We start from the raw sequence: 19,602 nt of genomic DNA on the forward strand, positions 1-19,602 counted from the left end.
CTTTTAACTTACTACAATACAAAATAATAAAATACAAAGACAGTCAGTTGTAACACAGGCAAATTACTCATATTCATATGTATATTTATATATATGCATAAGATTATAAACAATATCAGTATAAAAAAGCTTGATCTATTAACCATTTTTTAATTTTATTTTTTAATTCGGGGGTGCAATTTGATTGAATTTTTATGTCTATTGGAATCTTATTAAATATGGTAGGCACAAGATAAGAGAAAGTCCGTTGTCCGTATTTATTTATAATTTTCGGAATGGACATACCTTCATTTCTATTGAATCTTGTGTCATATGCATGATCTACTTTTTCTTTATGTTTTATGCAAAGAAGAAAGCAAAATTGCGAAAAAAATACTAGGTGGCCTAAACTAAAAAATAGTGATAAAAATACATTTAGAAATAAAATCGACTAGAAATTAAAAAGCGCAGTTATGTATTCACGTCTGTAAGCTTATCGTCGACGGACGATGTAGGTACTGTTCATTTTATTACATGTATTTGTGCGTATATCAATTAATATCCTATTATAGTACAATCTCTAAATAGTATAAAATAAAGTCGCCATCCGTGTCTGTCTGTTTGTCAACGGATGTCGATAGGGTTTTCTATAATTATTTAAACTTCAGCTAGTAATAAATAAAATAAAATTAATTTCAATCGCCGTGTCACGAGTTATTCGTTGAGTCTCGTCGTTTTTTTATTATATTGAAGTCTTTATCAAAACATCGTCACCTTCGAGCATTCTGGATTCGATTATTGATATTTTTGGAAAATAGTTATTTCGATTATGACCATCAGTCCCATCACTAATCGGCGATAACGGTGGAAGTTGTGGAAGATAAGAAAGCATTTATATATAATAATATATACTTCCACGCTTATGTTTGTTTATGCTATGAGGTTAGATAGTACCAGTACTTTAACACGCCATCGTTTCAACGTTGATTGGTTTATTTTAGGGTAAAAGTTTTTTTTTAAATTGACCCAGTTTCGTTGACTTAAATTGATTGAATGCAGAATTTATGAAATAAATTGCGGTAGTTAAAATTAAAAGTTTTTAGGGCCATACCTTTTATACATATCTCAAAGATAATTAATTACACGGAAATATATAATTTTAATATTATGTACACGAAAAGAACAAACGTTACCCTAAATTCAGAGCTAGAGAACATTTTGGGGGAATAAAATGGTGGTCTAGTAACGATCCCCACTAAAAATAGCGTTTAATCGTTTGAACGTTAGGAAGGTATTGAATAAAATATTGTACAGGAACTTTCACCTGGTTCGCAAATAAGGCGTAACGATGGTACCTACGTGCCCGACCAGGAAGCGATGTTATAAGGACTGCGGGTAGGTTCAATAAGGCGAATGGGTTGGTCGGAAAGGGTGGGTGGCTGTGTGCGTTAGAATAATTAGAGAAAAAGTGCGATGCGATGCGTGGATATTTCATATACCAAAAGTAAGAGACATTTCCCCTCATATTTAAATAAGCCAAACATGAAATCACAATAAGTAATTGTGGAAACACGGTGTCATGCAGTGAAAGAGAGACGGAGCACACAAATTTGATCAGCTGTTTCGGTCTAATAGTCAAAGGTGTTATGTGATTTGGCGACATTGGTTTTTAAAGTTTATATGGAAGGCACTTCTATTGTATATCTCTCAGTGGGTGGATGGATAGGTCGGGCAGGGTGGATGGGTAGGTAGTATAAGGTGGATCGGTAGGATGGGTAGGGTGGATGTGTAGATCGCGTAGGGTGGATGGGTAGGTCGGGTAGGGTGGATGGGTAGGTCGGGTAGGGTGGATGGGTAGGTCGGGTAGGGTGGACGGGTCGGTGAGATAGGGTGGGCGGGTAGGTACTACCCACTGCCTGCCTCTGCGGGTATTGCTTCCGCTTCCTCGGATCACTTGACGTAAATCTTACCGAGATCCGTGTCGTTAGCGCAGCAGCGCATTACCAATACTGAGCACTGTATTTTATCGGAAGCACTAAGGGAGCTTACACAGGGTGTCCGGGGACAAAGTGCACTAACTTTGGGGATGATTCTATATTAAGGTAGAAGCAAAAAAATGTTTTCGAAATTTTACTGTTTTTAATTTCATACCATAAAAACAATAAGTTTTGTGGTGCGTTTGTGTCTATGTGTAACTCGGGTTCAATAAAATCTAGAATTCGGATTTGCTTTATTTTTGAAAATTGGATTTGAATCAAACAATTGATAAAACACGAACCAAAATGCATAAATCTTTAAATAGTATAAAACAAAGTCGCTATCCGCGTCTGTCTGTTTGTGCGCTTAGTTCTTCTAAACCACGCCACGGATTTTGATAATGCTTTCACTGTCATTTAGAGAATTTCTTCCGAAAGGTTTACATATATAATACATGCATATTATATTTATAGAAAGTAGAAAGAAGTCGACATTTTGTAATCAAGTCGTAAAAACAATATTCTCGTGCGATTACATTGCTAACCGTATGAGATCATCAAAACCTCAAAACTTTACCTACAAATTTTTAAAGCCACACATATTTGAAATCTGTATTTCTTTTGTTTATTTTTTTTGCAATTGTAATATTGATTGATTAATAATAATTATTTAGAGCAGCCCCGTAAATTTTCACGGGGCTGCGCTAGTTAATATAGTAAATTTTTAATTTATAAATATTCATTTACTGAAAATAATGTGAATCTTGTGAATTGTAAAAGTGGGTAATTTCTTTAATAAATCATTCTACGAAGAGATTTTTTGATTACCTTAGAAACGACACAATTTTATGATTAAAAAAAAATAGATTCTAACTTTTTTGCATTATTTGACAATTTGGACTTCATTGGGTGCTTTACCCGTGCTGAGGCAGGATGTGAAAGTAGTGAAATATTTAAGCCTAATTCGCAAAAGGAGTATTTTGACGCGATCCAATTTTCTTCATCGTGATTGGAGTGGAATTTGACAGGATTGTGTACATGAGAGATAAGAGCGCCCAGAGATTTTGCCGAGGGGTTTTAGTCTAGACGGCTAGTAAAATCTCTAGACCGATGTTAACTCCATAAATATAGCGTTTGCAGCTTGCTTCTGATTCTACTTATATTCTTCATACACTACATAAAATTATAAATTTTAAAATGGGTATTCCAGCAATTATGTTGAACTACGCATCACTCTGTTACATTATATGAATTTGCTCAAATTGTCAGACAGAAGAATTATCAATGATTTGGTATTTCTAAATAGAATTCTAAATGATTTAGTTGATAGTCTGGTATTGCTAAGGTTCCGGATTCCACAACGTAATACTAGACGTAAGGATTTATTTCAGCGCATAAATTCTGAGACTAACTACCAGTTGTATTCCTTTTTGCCCAAAACTTACTTTGATTTTAACTAATGGATAGAAACAATTATACCAAGTTGGTGGACATCTTCAATATATCTTTAAACAAATATAAAATGTTGTTAATGAAGCAATTCAGTTATGTAAAATAAAATAATGTATATTTCTTAACATTCATATGTAAAAGCCCCGAAAAAGGGCGTTAATAAATAAATAAATAAATGAAATTTCTTCAATAAAGAAGAAACAAATATGTAAGTAATTAAATCGTCTTTACATTCCAAGACTTATGTACAAAATGTGCGGGGGTAAAATGCAGTAACTTTGAGAAGTGATTCAATATGATAGTACAAGTTTTTGCGATGTTACCACTCTTCACTCCTGGCATGTTTGTCGGAAAATTTCGATATGACCTTTTGTGCAGAAAAAAACCGATGAAATTTCGAAGAAAACTATTATTTATCGTTTTACTTTTACTATCTATATTTTTCCTTATCGAATCATATCTTAAAGTTTCTTTACTTTACCCACGGACACCATGTATAAACAAGAAAATAAAAAAGCTAACGCTAACCTGACAATTCTTACGTGGGGAAAAACGGTCTCTCCCTCGGAAAAATTGTTGGCGCTGAATATTTTAGTCCCTTGTGAATAAGGCTTAAAGCTAAATTAAGCAGGGGTGGCAAATAGTTGGCAAGATAGTCAACCTTGGCAGACGACAATTTATCGATTTTTACTTAAAGTTTTAAATAGCTTAAAGAGTGGCATTTTAAAATATTGCGGATTTAAATTAAAACGTTAGGTGACTATAAGTTTTCTGATTTCTCCAATTATTTATTAATGTATTTATTTATTGGACAATTTTTATAGCGCCGCTTTTGTGAGATATCACCTCAGGGGCGCTTTACAGTTGATGCAGGTATTACACAAAATATAAATATTACAAAAATTAATTAAAATAAAATGAAATATAGAAACAGGTGACACGAAGATAGAAGATGGAAACTCTGCAGCAAGAATCCTAGGTGGCGAAGAAACAGAGAAAAGGGGAATATAAAAGTTTTAAATGATAATATGATTATCAGGAGAAATAACTACTCAGATTTTAACTAGCTAGAAAACTACCACAACTATGTCATGGTAACATTGCTTAATTTACATGCTTACATACTCTTCTGTTATTCTGACTCTTGGCACGGCCAGACTCAAGTATTTGATTTACTTGATCGTGCTATTTCTTCCAGGGGTATAAGTAAAAAAGTAGAAGATAATGTGTGTTAAATTTTAATAACTAAGGCATCTAGCATACGTAATTCAATGCGATGCTACTTTTTAAATAATATTTTCGGTTCCTCGTTCTTTAGCCAAAGTTTCGCACAGCGCTAGTGTCCATCATCAGAGGAGACGTGGTTAAAGTGTATGTTTTTGTACATATGTAGAAGCATACCGATTGGTATTTCAGTATATTTAGTTAAATTAATGGGGTTTTCAGCGTCTTGTTTTGGTGTAGCCGTCAATTACCGTATAGCAAGCGACGCGACCGGACTATAGAGACGACGCGTCGACTCTATTAATATGAATGGAAGTTTTGTGGATTTTTAAATGCTTCCATAATTAAGAGTGTTCGATGCGTTTTGGGTCTTCCCCGGACTTCAGGAACAATTGTTAGCAATTGCCGATTAATTAGGACGGCCGAGTTTGTATTCTCGTTCTGTCTTGCCTACATACACCCTGTAAATCCTGTTACATGTTTGAAGGAGGTGTGTGTTTATAAACGTCACAAGGAGGTTTAAGTTGCAGTTTTAAAAAATAAGTTTATATCATTTATTGTTAAAGAAAGGCAAGAAACCTTCAAATTAATATTTTTAACTCTTTTTTCATCTACAAATACTGCATGCGAAAATATACAAGAAACATGATGATATCGGAAAACTACCCTAGTAGATTATTTGTTTGATTGGACGTTCGCTGAAGGAATTCGATATTCCAGCCTTCCGATATTTGAGAAAATACTAACGCCATTACGTATTCGAACCTTATACAGAACTCCGCACGTGAATAAATTATATTTTCAAACTTCTTCGACCAAAATAGCAAATGTTTCGTAATGTAATGTAAACGGTAACGGTGGCGTTGTTAGACTAAAAGAAAGCCTTTTACGTGATTAAAATAGGCAGGTGTTATACAAGGATACCGGGGCGGATATATTATATATTAATACTAAACCAAGAGCACGAATAAACAAACAATTATCTTTGCACTATACACCAGCTGCTGTGTGGATGTCCTAAGCGATACTAACAAACATCTGACGTTTAAACAGCATGTAAAATAAAATAAAAGATCATTCCTCTAATTTGTGTTTTCGATAGAATAGCTCATCATCTATCAACAAAAGTAAATAGGAGCTTATACTTCAGCTTAATCTTGTTCCACCTACATTATCTAATAGAAATATGGGGAAACATACACATTACGTGCTTAAACGATTTACCAAGAAATGAACATATTACACGAATGTAACATATTTTGCCTTTTAATCTACAAAATACAAAATGGACTTAGACACACGTCGAAAAACGTCAAAAGAACACGAAAACCAAACAAGACAACATGATAAATTTTACACTAATACAGCAAGAACTGAAAGTGGTAAAAGCAGTAGGGCCATGACAGTATACACATTTACAGTCTCCTTTCGTTACCCTCAAAACAGAAAATCGAATAAACAGGGTATAAGCCGACGTAGCTCAGTGGTCTAGAGCATCTGACCGGATATCAGAAGGTGCTGGTTCAATTACCGTCGGCGGCATTTATTTTTACTCGGGAGATATTTTCAATTTGTATGGATATTTCAGGAGACTAATTATTGCTTATAATATTTTTTTATTAAAAAAACTGTTCAATCTTAAGATAAGTGTAATGAACGTATGTCTGAATGCATGAAAGAAACAGCATGATTAGACGGAATAGTATAAAAGGGTAAGTCTTCTTTTATTTTATGTCTTTTAACTAGTAGCTTCTTCTAAGTAAATTGTAAATAGTGTACCTACACTCCAGTATTATTATTTATTTATTTTTATTTAAGTACATAAAACAGGCATGGTGCCCAAAAATTTACATACATGGATGTTTAAATACATAATAATAACAAAAACAGTAACAAAATGAATAAGCTAAATATGACAGAAGTAAATGACAAATAAGAATGGGTAAAAGGTAAATACAAATATGTTCATAAACGATTTGTTATTGTCACACCTGTGATGGTGAGACACTGATTAAGTAGGTAAAATGTTACTTCTCTTTAAATAAAGGACTTCATCACAATATCAGCTTAATGTGATTAAAGGTAATGCGTTTTTTTTTAAGTGTTTAAATGGTAATTAAAAATGTCTATTTCATTATTAGAGACATGTATAATGTTATAATTTCTTAATGTTCGCGGTACAGGGGAAAGATTGGTGGTGGTGTGGTTGGTTTTAATATAGAAAATGTCTTTTATCCTCCTTGTTGATTTTCGTGATGGTATATTGATGTTAATTTGGGATAAAATGTTTGGTTTATCAACTGATGCATACATAATTTTGTGTAGAAGCAGTACGTCAGAAAGTATTTTAAAGCTGCACATCATTATTATACGCGATCATCCACTGATCTCTCCAGAAGAATACACAAAGTATTATAAAAAAGAGGAACTAGTCCTATACAAAGTGACTCAGTTAAAAGTCGTCACGAATCGGTGTAGTCGATAGATCACTACAATAAGTGAAAAAAATATTATTTACTTATAGGTAAGATTATGTATTATTGTAATTTAATGTCAAATTATTATTGTTGTATTTATTTATTATATAACTTCGAATTATGTAGAAATTTAAAGCGAAATGGTTATATATTTCTTTAACTATAATAAATAAATAAAACTAAAAGAAAATTAAGGAAGCTAAACGCGGTTTAACTCCCTCAAAGTTAACCAGCATAAGTTTTAACATGTATAAAGGTATGTGCGTATAAAAAGTGTTCTTAGACAAAACAAAATAGCAAACGAGCAATGGATATTTTTTAGATAGAGATCAAAAAATATATTGGAGCAGCCAAACATAATGTCTGAAGTAACAACCACGAGCAGAAGCGCACAGTACATAAAGGCTGTACACCACGCCACAAGAAAAAAGGGGGAAAATTGCAAAGAACATAAATAGATATTCACTGTAAAGTGAAACTAATTCAAATAATCCCAGTTTTCTTGGCACAACCTCAGGAAATATTTTCCAAAATTCCTATCATAAGGCATAAATATGGTAGACAAAGTATGTAGGATAATTTCTCACCTTTAGGGTCCTTGGTTTGAGCGGGACGAATGTGCGGTTTGAACGTGGGGCTCTTTTGACTAGGTGGCCCCGCAGGCACGGCCACTAGGGGCTGCCTCTGAAAATAAAAAAATAAAAAAATTAATAATTATTATCGAAATTATTACCTACAAAACATACATAAAAATAGATTTTTTTGAACAATTTTCAATCTGCCAATAAATTGTACACGCATTTTAAAAGCTTTCTCGTGGCTTGCGGCATTAAATAATACAATCTTATCTGTGCAGTTGGGGTAGCCACGCTCCCAACAGATATTGTGGACATAAAGTGTTTAGATTGAAGAAAAAAACATTCTTTATTTATTCATTTGGGACCCTGCAGAGATAAGTACGTCAATCTGTAACTTATTTGCTCGACGCTCTCATTTTAATTATTTTCGATGAACGTATTACCAAAATCTCAAATATTTCTAGAGGGATCTCTACGGGTGTGAGTTATTTATATTTAAGATTAATAACCTTCCATTATAATATTGTACGTAGAACCGTTTGAATTATCGGTAAGTAATTAGTAACTTCCCGAGGAATCCCTCTAGAAACATTTGAGATTTTAGTAGTTCAATAATTTGAGATTTTAAATAGTTTAATAAACACCACGGAAAGATCGTTTATTCTAGGCCTGCTAGGGTAAAGTCGACCGTAAGTCCGTGCATTACGACGGGCGGCGCACCGACTATCGTTTATACACGACTTCATCACTTATGTCGTTAAGATTCCCACTTTATTTCAGTGATTTGATTGGGCAAATTCAACTTTGGGTCTGTCCAATACGGGAGTCGCTATATGCACAGCGACTAGTCGACAGGGGGCGTGGCCAACATATCCGAGCATACCCGAGGTGTGAAACGAAACGTCAGAAATGGCGTTGTAATAATATAATGTAAACAAACCTTTTTAGAACTGCGCTAGGTTTGTGTAACATGGTTTGTGATTCAAAAGAAAGTGTCCCCTTAATACCGCCTGCTCGCGTCAAGGCAAGAAAAACATCCCAGTTTTCAATTAGTTTAGCGGCTACGCTAGGTTTGTGTAACATGGTTTGTGATTCAAAAGAAAGTGTCCCCTTAATACCGCCTGCTCGCGTCAAGGCAAGAAAAACATCCCAGTTTTCAATTAGTTTAGCGGCTACGCTAGGTTTATGTAACATGGTTTGTGATTCAAAAGAAAGTGTCCCTTTTATACCTATACTTCACTTCGGGTATGCTCGGATTTGTTGGCCACGCCCCCTGTCGATTAGTCGCTGTGCATATAGCGACTCCCGTCCAATACACCAGGGCCGCGCGTCGCATATATTTGTGCACGTTTGATTCTCTTACGTCGGTTAAGATTCTTTCTTTATTTTAGGGTATTGTCTCGTCTTAAGCAACAATAGTGACGATTATGATTAGTATTTATGTTTTCTTAACGAAAATTAATTAAAGAACCAGGTAGGTACCTATATTAGATATATACATAAATTGTATTCGTATTTTGCAGCAGGGATATTTTAATAAATATAAAAATTATATTTTCTCAGAAAGAAAAAAATTTTGTGTTGAAAATTTGAGTTGACCTAGAAATTCTGTAAACTCTGGAAAATTTCTGAATCGCCAGGAGTTTCTGCTCGCGAGATTTAGGAAGGAAAATTCAATGTTGATTTCCGGGTTCTGTGAAAGTCCTATTCAAGTTCTGTTATTATATCAGCATAGGGTAGTTGCTTGACAGAACTGAAATAAAAAGAGAACTTGAAAAAATCTTTCACAGAACCTGAAAATTAACTTTGAAATTTGAAGAATTGTTCAAATTCTCCGAAACAACCCGTCCTTAGTGGAACATATGTACAAGTAAAATTATAGCACAGGTAACAGAAAACCAATTACCTATTTCGGGAAAGTATTTCACTGTATGAAGGTTACATTAATTTAATAATATGGAATGGAATACCACGAAAATTTACTGTCAGTCAAACCGGTGTCTGCAACAGTCATTTCAAATATGAAAATTCCAGCAATTTCAAAATTGAAAATTGTCAGAAACAACCGTAGCAACGCCAAATTTGAAAGTTTTTGGAGCAAATAATTGATGTTTAAATGTCATTTCGGTTTTGTGAAAATTTTATACGATTACACCATATACATACTCACATTCTTAATTAATTATGTTTTCAAATAAGTCAAAATAAAAGCTAAGTGCTTCTGAAATGTTTTGTGTGATTTTAATTACTAAAAACCTACTACTTTTATTTATTTAGTTACTAGCTGGCGTGTACCCAGCGTTGCTTGTATTTTCTCTACTTACAATAAATATAATATCTATGTATTATATATTATATAAACCTTCCGTAAAAAATTCTCTAAATGATAACAAACTCCGTTGCATAGTTTAGAAAAACTAAGAGCACAAACCATACAGACTCGGATAGTGACTTAGTGCTGTTTTATACTATTTAGAGATACAAATGAATTGTCACGATGTTGGAACACGTGTTCCTAAAAACATTTTCGTGTTTCGTCATTATATATTATCAGGTAATATCGCAGCGAAATAAACACGTGTTATATCATATTATTGCGAATTTACGAAGTTTATCAGGTAACGTCCTATAATCACGTTTTGAGTTCATTATGATCTGGGATGTTCCGGGATGTTCCCGAACGTTCCAGACTATTCCCGAACATTCTAGAATGTTCCGGGATCTTCTGGAATGTTGTGGAATGCTCTTAAATACTATCGAATGTTCTGGAAATTTCTAGAGGAAACTTCTAGCCCTTATATCTTCAAAAGCACGCCATTCGGATAAAAACGGGAACCTTCTTCATGGATGGGGGATAGAGGGCTACCACACCATATAACCTCCCTTGATCGTACCGAGAATCGTTTCTGAGTTTTAGCGGCACGCACATTGTACACTTAGTTTTATAATATATATTGATTAACGCTTGAAGGCTTTTACATGATTACATTGTTATAGGTAAGTTGTTCAGGAGTACAATAATAAGTGTATAGTACATAACATAATAAAATGAGTATGAACGATATAAGCAGGTACAACACAGGTTATCGTAGAAAGTTGTACAAAGGAGTTTAATAATTGTATGTTATATAATAACACGAGTATAAAATAAGTTCATAAGTACAGTAAGGTACTGTGGAAGTAGTTACAGAGCAATGTATAGTATCTTTATTGATATTTATAAAAAATATACAACAGCTTGTTTAAAGCATGTTTGTATTAGGCAACCTTTATTACGCCAGATTGGGTGTTTTAGAGAACATGATAAATTAATACAGCGACAAAAGTTATTATTACTCCCCCGGAACCCGGAGTCAACGGAGTCTTGGACAAAAACCTCACCAATATGTGCAAGGTCGTCAAATATATTAGAAAGAAAAGAAATCTAAATAAGAACCAATTTAAAAATGGTTACAATTATAGTAGTTACCTAAGGGTAACGGTTTTTTCAGTAAAAAAACTGACAATTTGAGTGGTGCGATCCGAGAAGTTCTGAAGAAGTGCTTAGACAATCCCATAAAAATATCACTGCGGGTCCATTGTTCGTGTTAGGTTAGGAAATCAACGATTTTCGAACAAGTCAAAATTATGCGGAACTAATTGAAAATATAAAATGAAATTCTTTAACTAACATAATAAATTATGAAGGATCAATTACGAGATCTTAATTAAAGAAAGCAAAGAAAATATAACTGAAAAGCAAGATCGTGCGTACAAAGCGATGGGCAAAGCCAAAAAAATAACATGAGCATTTATTGGTCATAAAACATAAACAAAAAAAATATATTTTTAAGAGATATTTGAAGGGAATCAAATTGAAGTTTCTTGATTGCAGTCTGAGGTTGCAGCTACCTTAGGTCTGGTTGTTTCATTCAATGTGTCTAAGCCTAAACTGTATATTATCCATTTTCTTAATACTTATTTGTATTAAAAAAAATTATAACAATTTGACTGAGGATTGAAATTTCCTGCCCAAGAAGTTTCAACTCGATCGGATGTCCGGAAGTGAGCTAATTTCTGCTTCTAAGATATGCATTATCGAAAACAAAAGTGAAATTCGAATAGATGTATTTAAATATAAGATTTTTTGGATAAATCAGATGTAGCCAATTACACTGATGAAACAATCGGGCCTTACGGCGGTCTTTAACTTGCAAAGGTTCCCCAACCTGCCTAAAGGTCCGTCTACACGCAATTCGTTAGTGTGACGTTTGCCTACTTACGAACGTGTAGACGGACCTTTCGGGTATAATGCATGTATGCATCGCATGCATTTGGTAGCAAGGCAGAATTCGATTTGGCTTGGCGACAGAAGTCCGCCGCCAGTGACTAGTCCTGCGCGCGCGGATATCCCGGAGACTTGTAGGAGTTGCGGGATTATACCACCAGGCGGCGGACAGGAAAATAATCCATACAATTGAGCAAAACACGTCCAAGTGATCGTGGTGATAAATAAAGTTGACATATATGTCAGTTAATGATACGGCTTATACTTGCCCGAATACTTCAGTCGTATTCGTCGCCACGACTTGTTCAAGATACCACACGGCAGAACAGATATGCCATTGAATGTAAGTTTTGAAACAGTGGATGTACTTGGTTTCTTTTGTGCAATTAACTTCCCAAATAAATCTTTCACTGTCAACTGGATGAATAATCTGTCGCACATAGTTATAAAAAAATATTTATAAATTTATGGGTGTTTTTCTAGGTTTATAGGAAAATATTTTTAAGTGAATAGATAAAAAATAAAGATATTTATTTATTTTTTCGGAATAACTTTATTGGGTAAAACCTCAAATTGTAATATTTAAATATTGAAGACATTATTAGTGATTTCTAAACGAAAATCTGAAACAGAAAAATCAGAAAAGGAAACGGTCACATCTGGTCCCATTAGCTCAGTTGGTAGAGCACTGTCCCGGAAAGACAAGGGTCCTGGGTTCGTGTCCCAGATGTGACCGTTTCCTTTTCTGATTTTTCTGTTTCAGATTTTCGTTTAGAAATCACTAATATTGTCTTCAATATTTAAAAAATAAAGAAGTCGATAGTACAGGGTTTTCCAATAAGAGGTGGTATTTTGATATTCAATCGTAAAAGATCAATGGTTTCGTTGCTTGTGTGACACGTAGTGCCGTCTTGTTGAAAGTAAACGCTGTCCAGATCAATACCATCCAATTTCGGCTATAAAAAATCATTAATCATTTCTCGATAGCGCAATCTATTCACCGTAACTGTTGCTCCAGCCGCATTTTCGAAAAAGTAAGGTCCAATGACTCCGCCGGACCATAAACCGCACCAAACAGTCACACGTTGAGGATAGAGAGGCTTTTCAACAATAACTCTTGGGTTTTCCGAGCCCCAGATGCGACAATTTTGCTTGTTGACGAAGCCACCGAGGTGGAAATGGGCCTCATCACTCAAGATGATTTGCATTTGATTCACTCAAGTGAATTTTAATAATTTCAATGCGTTGTTGAAGCGTGTATCGTTCCATTTTTATTAATGGCGTAGTTTCTACTTGTCAAATGTAAAAAAAGGCAGCTTCAAAAGTAAAATCTACCGAAATAGCGGGCTATTCAAAATAACACCTCTTATTGGAAAACCCTGCATTAGCAATGAAGAAATAAAATTACCCGTCACAATCTAGTACCTATTTTGCATGAAAAACATATGCAATATCTTTATTATATTGTAGGTACGTACCTACTTTGTCGACTTCTGAATCGTCGATCTAAGAGTTGAAACAGTTACATGGCTTAGCAAGAATTTTAAGTAAAATAAGGATAACGCGTTCATTGTACTGCAGCACTACTGATTGCATCAATTCCCCATCTCTAGCCTCCAACCAATCTCACCCTTATTCTATTAACTTATTCCATACTGCTGTTTTTTCCCTTCTGTTTCCAGCTTAGAAACAGAATTACTTGGAATAAATCAATGTATTGTCTAAATTTAAATGACCTCATTTGATTTTAGAGGATATTAAAAATGACAATTATACATAAACTGAGATTAAAAAATAATTATTTTTATTTAAATAATTATTTTAATTTAAATAATATTTTTTTAAATCGTGTAGTTGCTTTCTGCTTGCCTGCATTTAAAGATACAGAAAAGTAAATTTGACTTCAGCAGTAGTTGCGATCGATACGGCCGTACTGCACACACAGGGCACACTGCTGACTGCATACCACGTGGTACTTACGTTGTTACGTAGTACTTACTGGTAGACGCGACACGTAGACCAGCGGTCCGCAACCCTGAGGTCGCGACCCCAAACGGGGTCGTGAATCATAATAATGAGGTCGCCAAAAATAGCAAACAGGTTTTCGTACTGATCGAATTTTATTTGATTGAAAAATAATTACAAGACGATTCGGAAACCAACGGATAATTAATCAATCCATTCAAGTTAAACTTAAAAAGGAACAGCTGATAGACTTAGGGCCAGATGTTTCATAGAACTTGAACAATTCGTCAAATTTCAAAGTTAATATTCAGGTTCTGTGAAAATTGTGTTATTATTCAAGTATTGTGAAAAAGTGGCGCATAATGGAATAATAACAGAACTTTAGTAGAACTTGAAATTTCAGGAATTGTTAAGTTCTGCGAAATAACTTGTACTTACTGTCTGGTGAAAGCGTTCGAAGTATTTACAAAAGCGCTAGAAGTACTGGATCGTGAATTAAAAAAGTATCCATGGTTATCAAAAAAAATCCATGAAAATACTACCATTTGCATCTGCACACCAGTATGAGACACCTTTTTCCGCATTGACTGTCATGAAAACTAGACAACGCTTAAAACAAAACATAGAACTGGATTTGAGAGCGGCTATTTTTAATATATGATTAAGAATTAATGTTTTGATTCAAAGCGTGCAGGTACAAGATTGACTAAGTTTCTACTCAATATAGTTTATTGAATAAATTGTTAAATTAATTGCTCGTTTTATTATGTAATGCTTCTTTGATTTTGGGGTGGCAGGTCCAAAAAGATTGAGAACCGCTGACGTAGACAAGTAGTACGGCGGCCGGCCAATGCACCCACTCCCCCCTCCCCCCAACCACATCCACCCAGCCATTAATGATTGTTACCTAATAAATATTATAACCGTGGGTTTAGTATAGAAAGACGAGTTTGGAAGGGTGACAAATCCTAAATTGGCAGAATCGTCATGCATCTTGATTATTAATCGGAAAAATGTTTATAATGGTGAGTGCCGGCGTCATGAAATGTTCATACACTTTTCCGCGTGAAATTTGTAGGTCAACGCAATTATTCTCAGGTTACAACGTCATTTATTATTCTTAACAATGTATTTTTCCTTTTTTATTTATTTTTCTTTTCCTTTTCAATATGTTGTATTTTTTTAAAAGTGTAATATCCTTGTAAAATGTATTTTATGTGTCTGTACTTCCCGTAATGAGTTTTATCTCAACTCATTGGGAATAATGTGTTACTTACCATGTTTTTTGTAATACATTATAAATAAATAAATAATTTATATCATGAGCTACGGAGGTTTGAAGTTTCCACCAAAGCTTACAAAAAAATAGGACTGTAAGCTGATTTCATTTACGATGGTTAAATGGATAATACATTACAAGTAAATTAACAGTTAACATAAAATTGTAGATTTTAACTTATCTGAAGTTGAAAAGTTCAAACTTTAAACGGAAAAAAATCATTGAAACAAAAACACAAAGTTCGATTGTTTAATTTTCATCGGTGAATTCACAAAAGCAAATAAATTCTAGAAACTGAAATGAAAATCAGAAAGAGCTTTAATAAAACAATTCTAAAGCTAATAAAAGCTAAAAAATGAACATCACTAAGTTAAATTCGTTTAATGAAATACCGGGAAATGTTTCAACATGATTCGGAAACGGAAATAAAACTTTTTTAATCGAGGATACTTCGATCATTATGCAAGCGACTAACATACGATGGAGATCGCCAATATTTCTGAAATATATTTTTTAAATTAGCATTTAAAACAGTCGCGGCTTATCACTTCTGCTCTAAAATTATACCTTTGCAATGTGACACTATAGTCTAATAAACAGTACTAATTCCAGTTGTTAGTCTGTCTGTGTCACTCTGGTTCAATGAATTGCTTTGAATTCGTGTGAAGAATGCATAGAAGCGATAAAATACTAACCTATAATAGAAAATTATTTTAATTCTCATTTTAAAAACTGGAACAGATGTGTCCAGATTTTTTTTTTTTAAGTTTCTTTATTCATTGAATTGTTTGTTACATGCATTGAGAATTTTTCGACCACCATGCTAGGCACATGCCCGTGTTGTGGTGGTCGATATTCAAACAAGCGATCATGAATCTACCAATAGTAATATTTTTTCCAGAAACGTATTTTTATTCTAGACTAGCTGCCGTGTATCCGGCGTTTCTCGACATTTCTCTACTTTCTATTATTCTTTTCTGTATTAATAATAATAATAATGTTTGGATGAATTGTATAGCGCCGTTTTTGTGCAAAATCACCTTAAGAGCTGTACAAATATATAATATATTTCTGCAAAGATGTAGGTTATCACTAACCAGGCGACTAATTATTGGTTATAATAATTTGTTATCCTTTGTGCTATGCATAAGAAACCTTGCTTATAAACATTAGTTTGTCAATATTTGACAAACATTTCACCAACAAATGTAGATATAATATGTCTCGACGCCATCTAGTGGGAAATTTAGCACTAACAAAGCCTTTCCTACAAAACTAAAGTTGGTTGTTTACAAGTGAAAAAATATAATACGCAGTAATTGTTGATTGAAGTACTAGTACATATTGAGTTATTCGGCGTGTTGGAAATAAGCCGATGTAGCTCAGTGGTCCAGAGCATCTGACAATTCCCGTCGGCGGCATTTATTTTTACTCGGGAGATATTTTCAATTGGTATGGATATTTCAGGCGACTAATTATTGCTTATAATAATTTGTTAACTTATAGACTAGTCAAACTATCATCAATTTATGGCTAAATTGATGATATGGCTAAACAGATTGCATCCACCGGTTCGTCTTTCACTAATACTAAGCTGTATGTACATTATTTACAATGCATTTGATTGATGAACGTTATGCTAGAATGTACATATGTTACTATTCTTATTGATTTATATTTTGTACAGGCAGATAATATACAGTACCATACTTATCTGATACGTTACTTGAGATTAACACTATTTTTCTTGTTTATTAGAGAAATTTGGATACGGTTCGCACGCACAGGACATAATTTGAAAATAGGACTTGAAGGTATTTATTTTAATAATATATGTTCTTTAATGAGCGTGTCTAGGAAATGAAAAGCAAATTTTATGCTGGGCGGTACTACAGTACAAGGTTTTGGTCAGAATTCATCTTCTTAAATGTGATTCGTCCCTCGGTATAAGACAGATTTCGAATAATGTAAATGCAATAAGAAAAGTGTGATTAGGATTATTATAGGCAATACAAGAATGCTACTCTCAGGAATGGTATACTTAATTTAAAGATATGAGAGCTTAAAAGGTAAGTTTTTAGTTTAGATCTGAATTCTATTGGAGTTGTTATGCATCTTAGTTCCAGAGGGAGTTTATTCCAAGCCTTCGGTCCAGATGTTCTGAAATTATGATATTTATTTAACAGGAAGAAATTCTCTAAATGATAGTAATAATAATCGGATCAAAATCCAAAAAAGGGTAGTTTATGCTACGTATACACCTGCGAGCCGAACTGTCGAACTGAACCTCAACTTATGGGAAGGAAACAAAGCAACCGCAAATGGCGCGAAACGCCGCTTGCAGATGATTCGTTCCTTTCCCGTCATTTGTGGTACGATTGGCGTTTCGGTTCGCAAATGTATACGTACCCTTAGAAGAACTTAGCGCACACATAGACAGACGCGGATTGCGACTTTGTTTTATACTATTTCTTTTGTTTAAATTTATTATGATTAAACTTCACAAGTAAAGTCAGATTTCGTGATATTTCAATGGTCTGCGCTTTTTCCATTTTCAAGAAAGCGTTATTTACTAACTAACCAGATTTACTGACACAATATTCCGTGATTTTTCACGGGTCTGCGCTAGTACTATACTAATTTATATAAGATGTTTGTAAATGTTATGTCAGCGAAATTTTAAGTTTGGACACCACGTTTATACGCTGAAAGGTTACATAAGAAAAACGTCGTTATAATACGTCCTGTATCTGGCAGGAATCATGTCTGTGTGCGCGCCCTACCTACATACATTAAGCAGAAATTTGAAGCTCTCGAACGGTGAGATGTGGCACTTATTGCATTTCTTTTGTGTGGGATATGGAGCATTAAAATAAACATTGAACCTCGATACATTAAGACAAGGCTATATTTGATACGGATGTAAATTATAGAAAAAAACATATTGAAAAGATTGATTAAACTCGGTCAAAACCAGTTTGTAGCTAGTAACTGACAGCAATTTATTAATAATCGTTCTGTGAACAGTAGACCATGCGTACAAAAAAGTTTTTTTCTAATTTCCTACCATTTAATAAATCAAAACCCAAAATTTCCTCCGATATATACCCGCTTAATTGCAAACCAAATATTTTATGGAATATTGTTTTTATTTCAAACTAGCTGTACCCCGCCACGCGTTAATGTGGCTCATCTGTGTGGAGAAATAATAGTGCGTCTTGTTTTTACATCCAACAGATGGCGCTTTCTTTTTTAAGCATGTTTTTACCCGGTCACAGGTGGCCTCTCTATGATATGGGTATATTAAAACACACGCGTATTCGAATGCAAAGTTGTGTCAAAATTTCAAAGCAATCGGTGAGAACTTTCGGCGATTTAAGATTTGGAACAAATGGACATTTACATTTTTATTTATATAGATTGATAGATAGATATGAAATACCTAATTTACCAAAGAAAAGTCACCCAATCTCAGTGACAATTCTTATCTGAAACTTTCTTCAGGCAGGTAGATTGGTAGGTACCATAATACTGAAAAATGCGAATAAAGTACTAATAAACATGACGAGTTCACATTTTTGAAAAAATAATCTTTACAGAATCATTAAAGCGGCCACCATCTCGAAACATAACGTACAAATAAATTTACAGATAGACAAAAGCAAAACAGATTTTACCTCGTCGTGACTTCAAAACGCTCAGTAAAAAAAATTGTCATTAGGTGTGTCAGTTCAAGTGAAGAAATAAAAGGTGAACAAAACATTATAAATATAATGGGACGAACAACGAAAACAACTGCCAACACAGCACGTAAATAGACCTGTCACTGTAGCAACGATGGACAATTTTGGTACAATAAACAACAATTTATAAATAGATCATGAACGGATCGAATTCTGAACCTGGTGGCATTTTATGAACTTGTTTTTCATTTTATTGGAAGCAGTTAAAATTAGGGTTAACCTTTTCCCACCCCATCATAGTTAAAAGCGAATACTATAAGGTAACGTTTTAAAAGGAAAATTACAAGTTCATAGCTCAACGTGGAAATTACGGCCGGTATTATTAACCTAGCGCCCTTGAGGTGATTTTTCACAAAAACGGCGCTCTACAAATTATCCAATTATTATTATTATTATTATTAGAATTTATGGACAGAATCTGTGCACGCACACGGGCACACGCACACACACGCACACACGCACACACACACGCACACACGCACACGCGCCGTGCGTTCTTTAGTCAATGACATTACAATATATCTAGACTTGTTATTGTGTTACAAAATTAAGAATGTAGAATGTGGCAGGTAAGAAACACTATTATGTTTCCAGTAAATTCTTAATTCAAACGTTGCTCATGTATGATAACGATAAACATTAAAAAATATGTGTTTAAACGG

At 34.1% G+C, this 19,602-nt stretch overlaps 1 protein-coding gene across 1 annotated transcript in view; it reads right to left on the bottom strand.

Annotated features, from left to right (window-relative positions):
• LOC149422160 (uncharacterized) overlaps nucleotides 1-19,602 on the bottom strand; it is a 454,957-nt gene that overhangs the window by 310,569 nt on the left and 124,786 nt on the right. The window contains exon 4 of the mRNA XM_089633120.1: nucleotides 7,696-7,792. Within this exon, the coding sequence (XP_089489246.1) occupies nucleotides 7,696-7,792 (97 nt within the window). The remainder of the gene's footprint in view (nucleotides 1-7,695; nucleotides 7,793-19,602) is intronic.

The sequence above is a fragment of the Hesperophylax consimilis genome, chromosome 7 (assembly GCF_061612785.1).
Source record: "Hesperophylax consimilis isolate HC1 chromosome 7, BYU_Hcon_1.0, whole genome shotgun sequence".
NCBI lineage: Eukaryota > Metazoa > Arthropoda > Insecta > Trichoptera > Limnephilidae > Hesperophylax > Hesperophylax consimilis.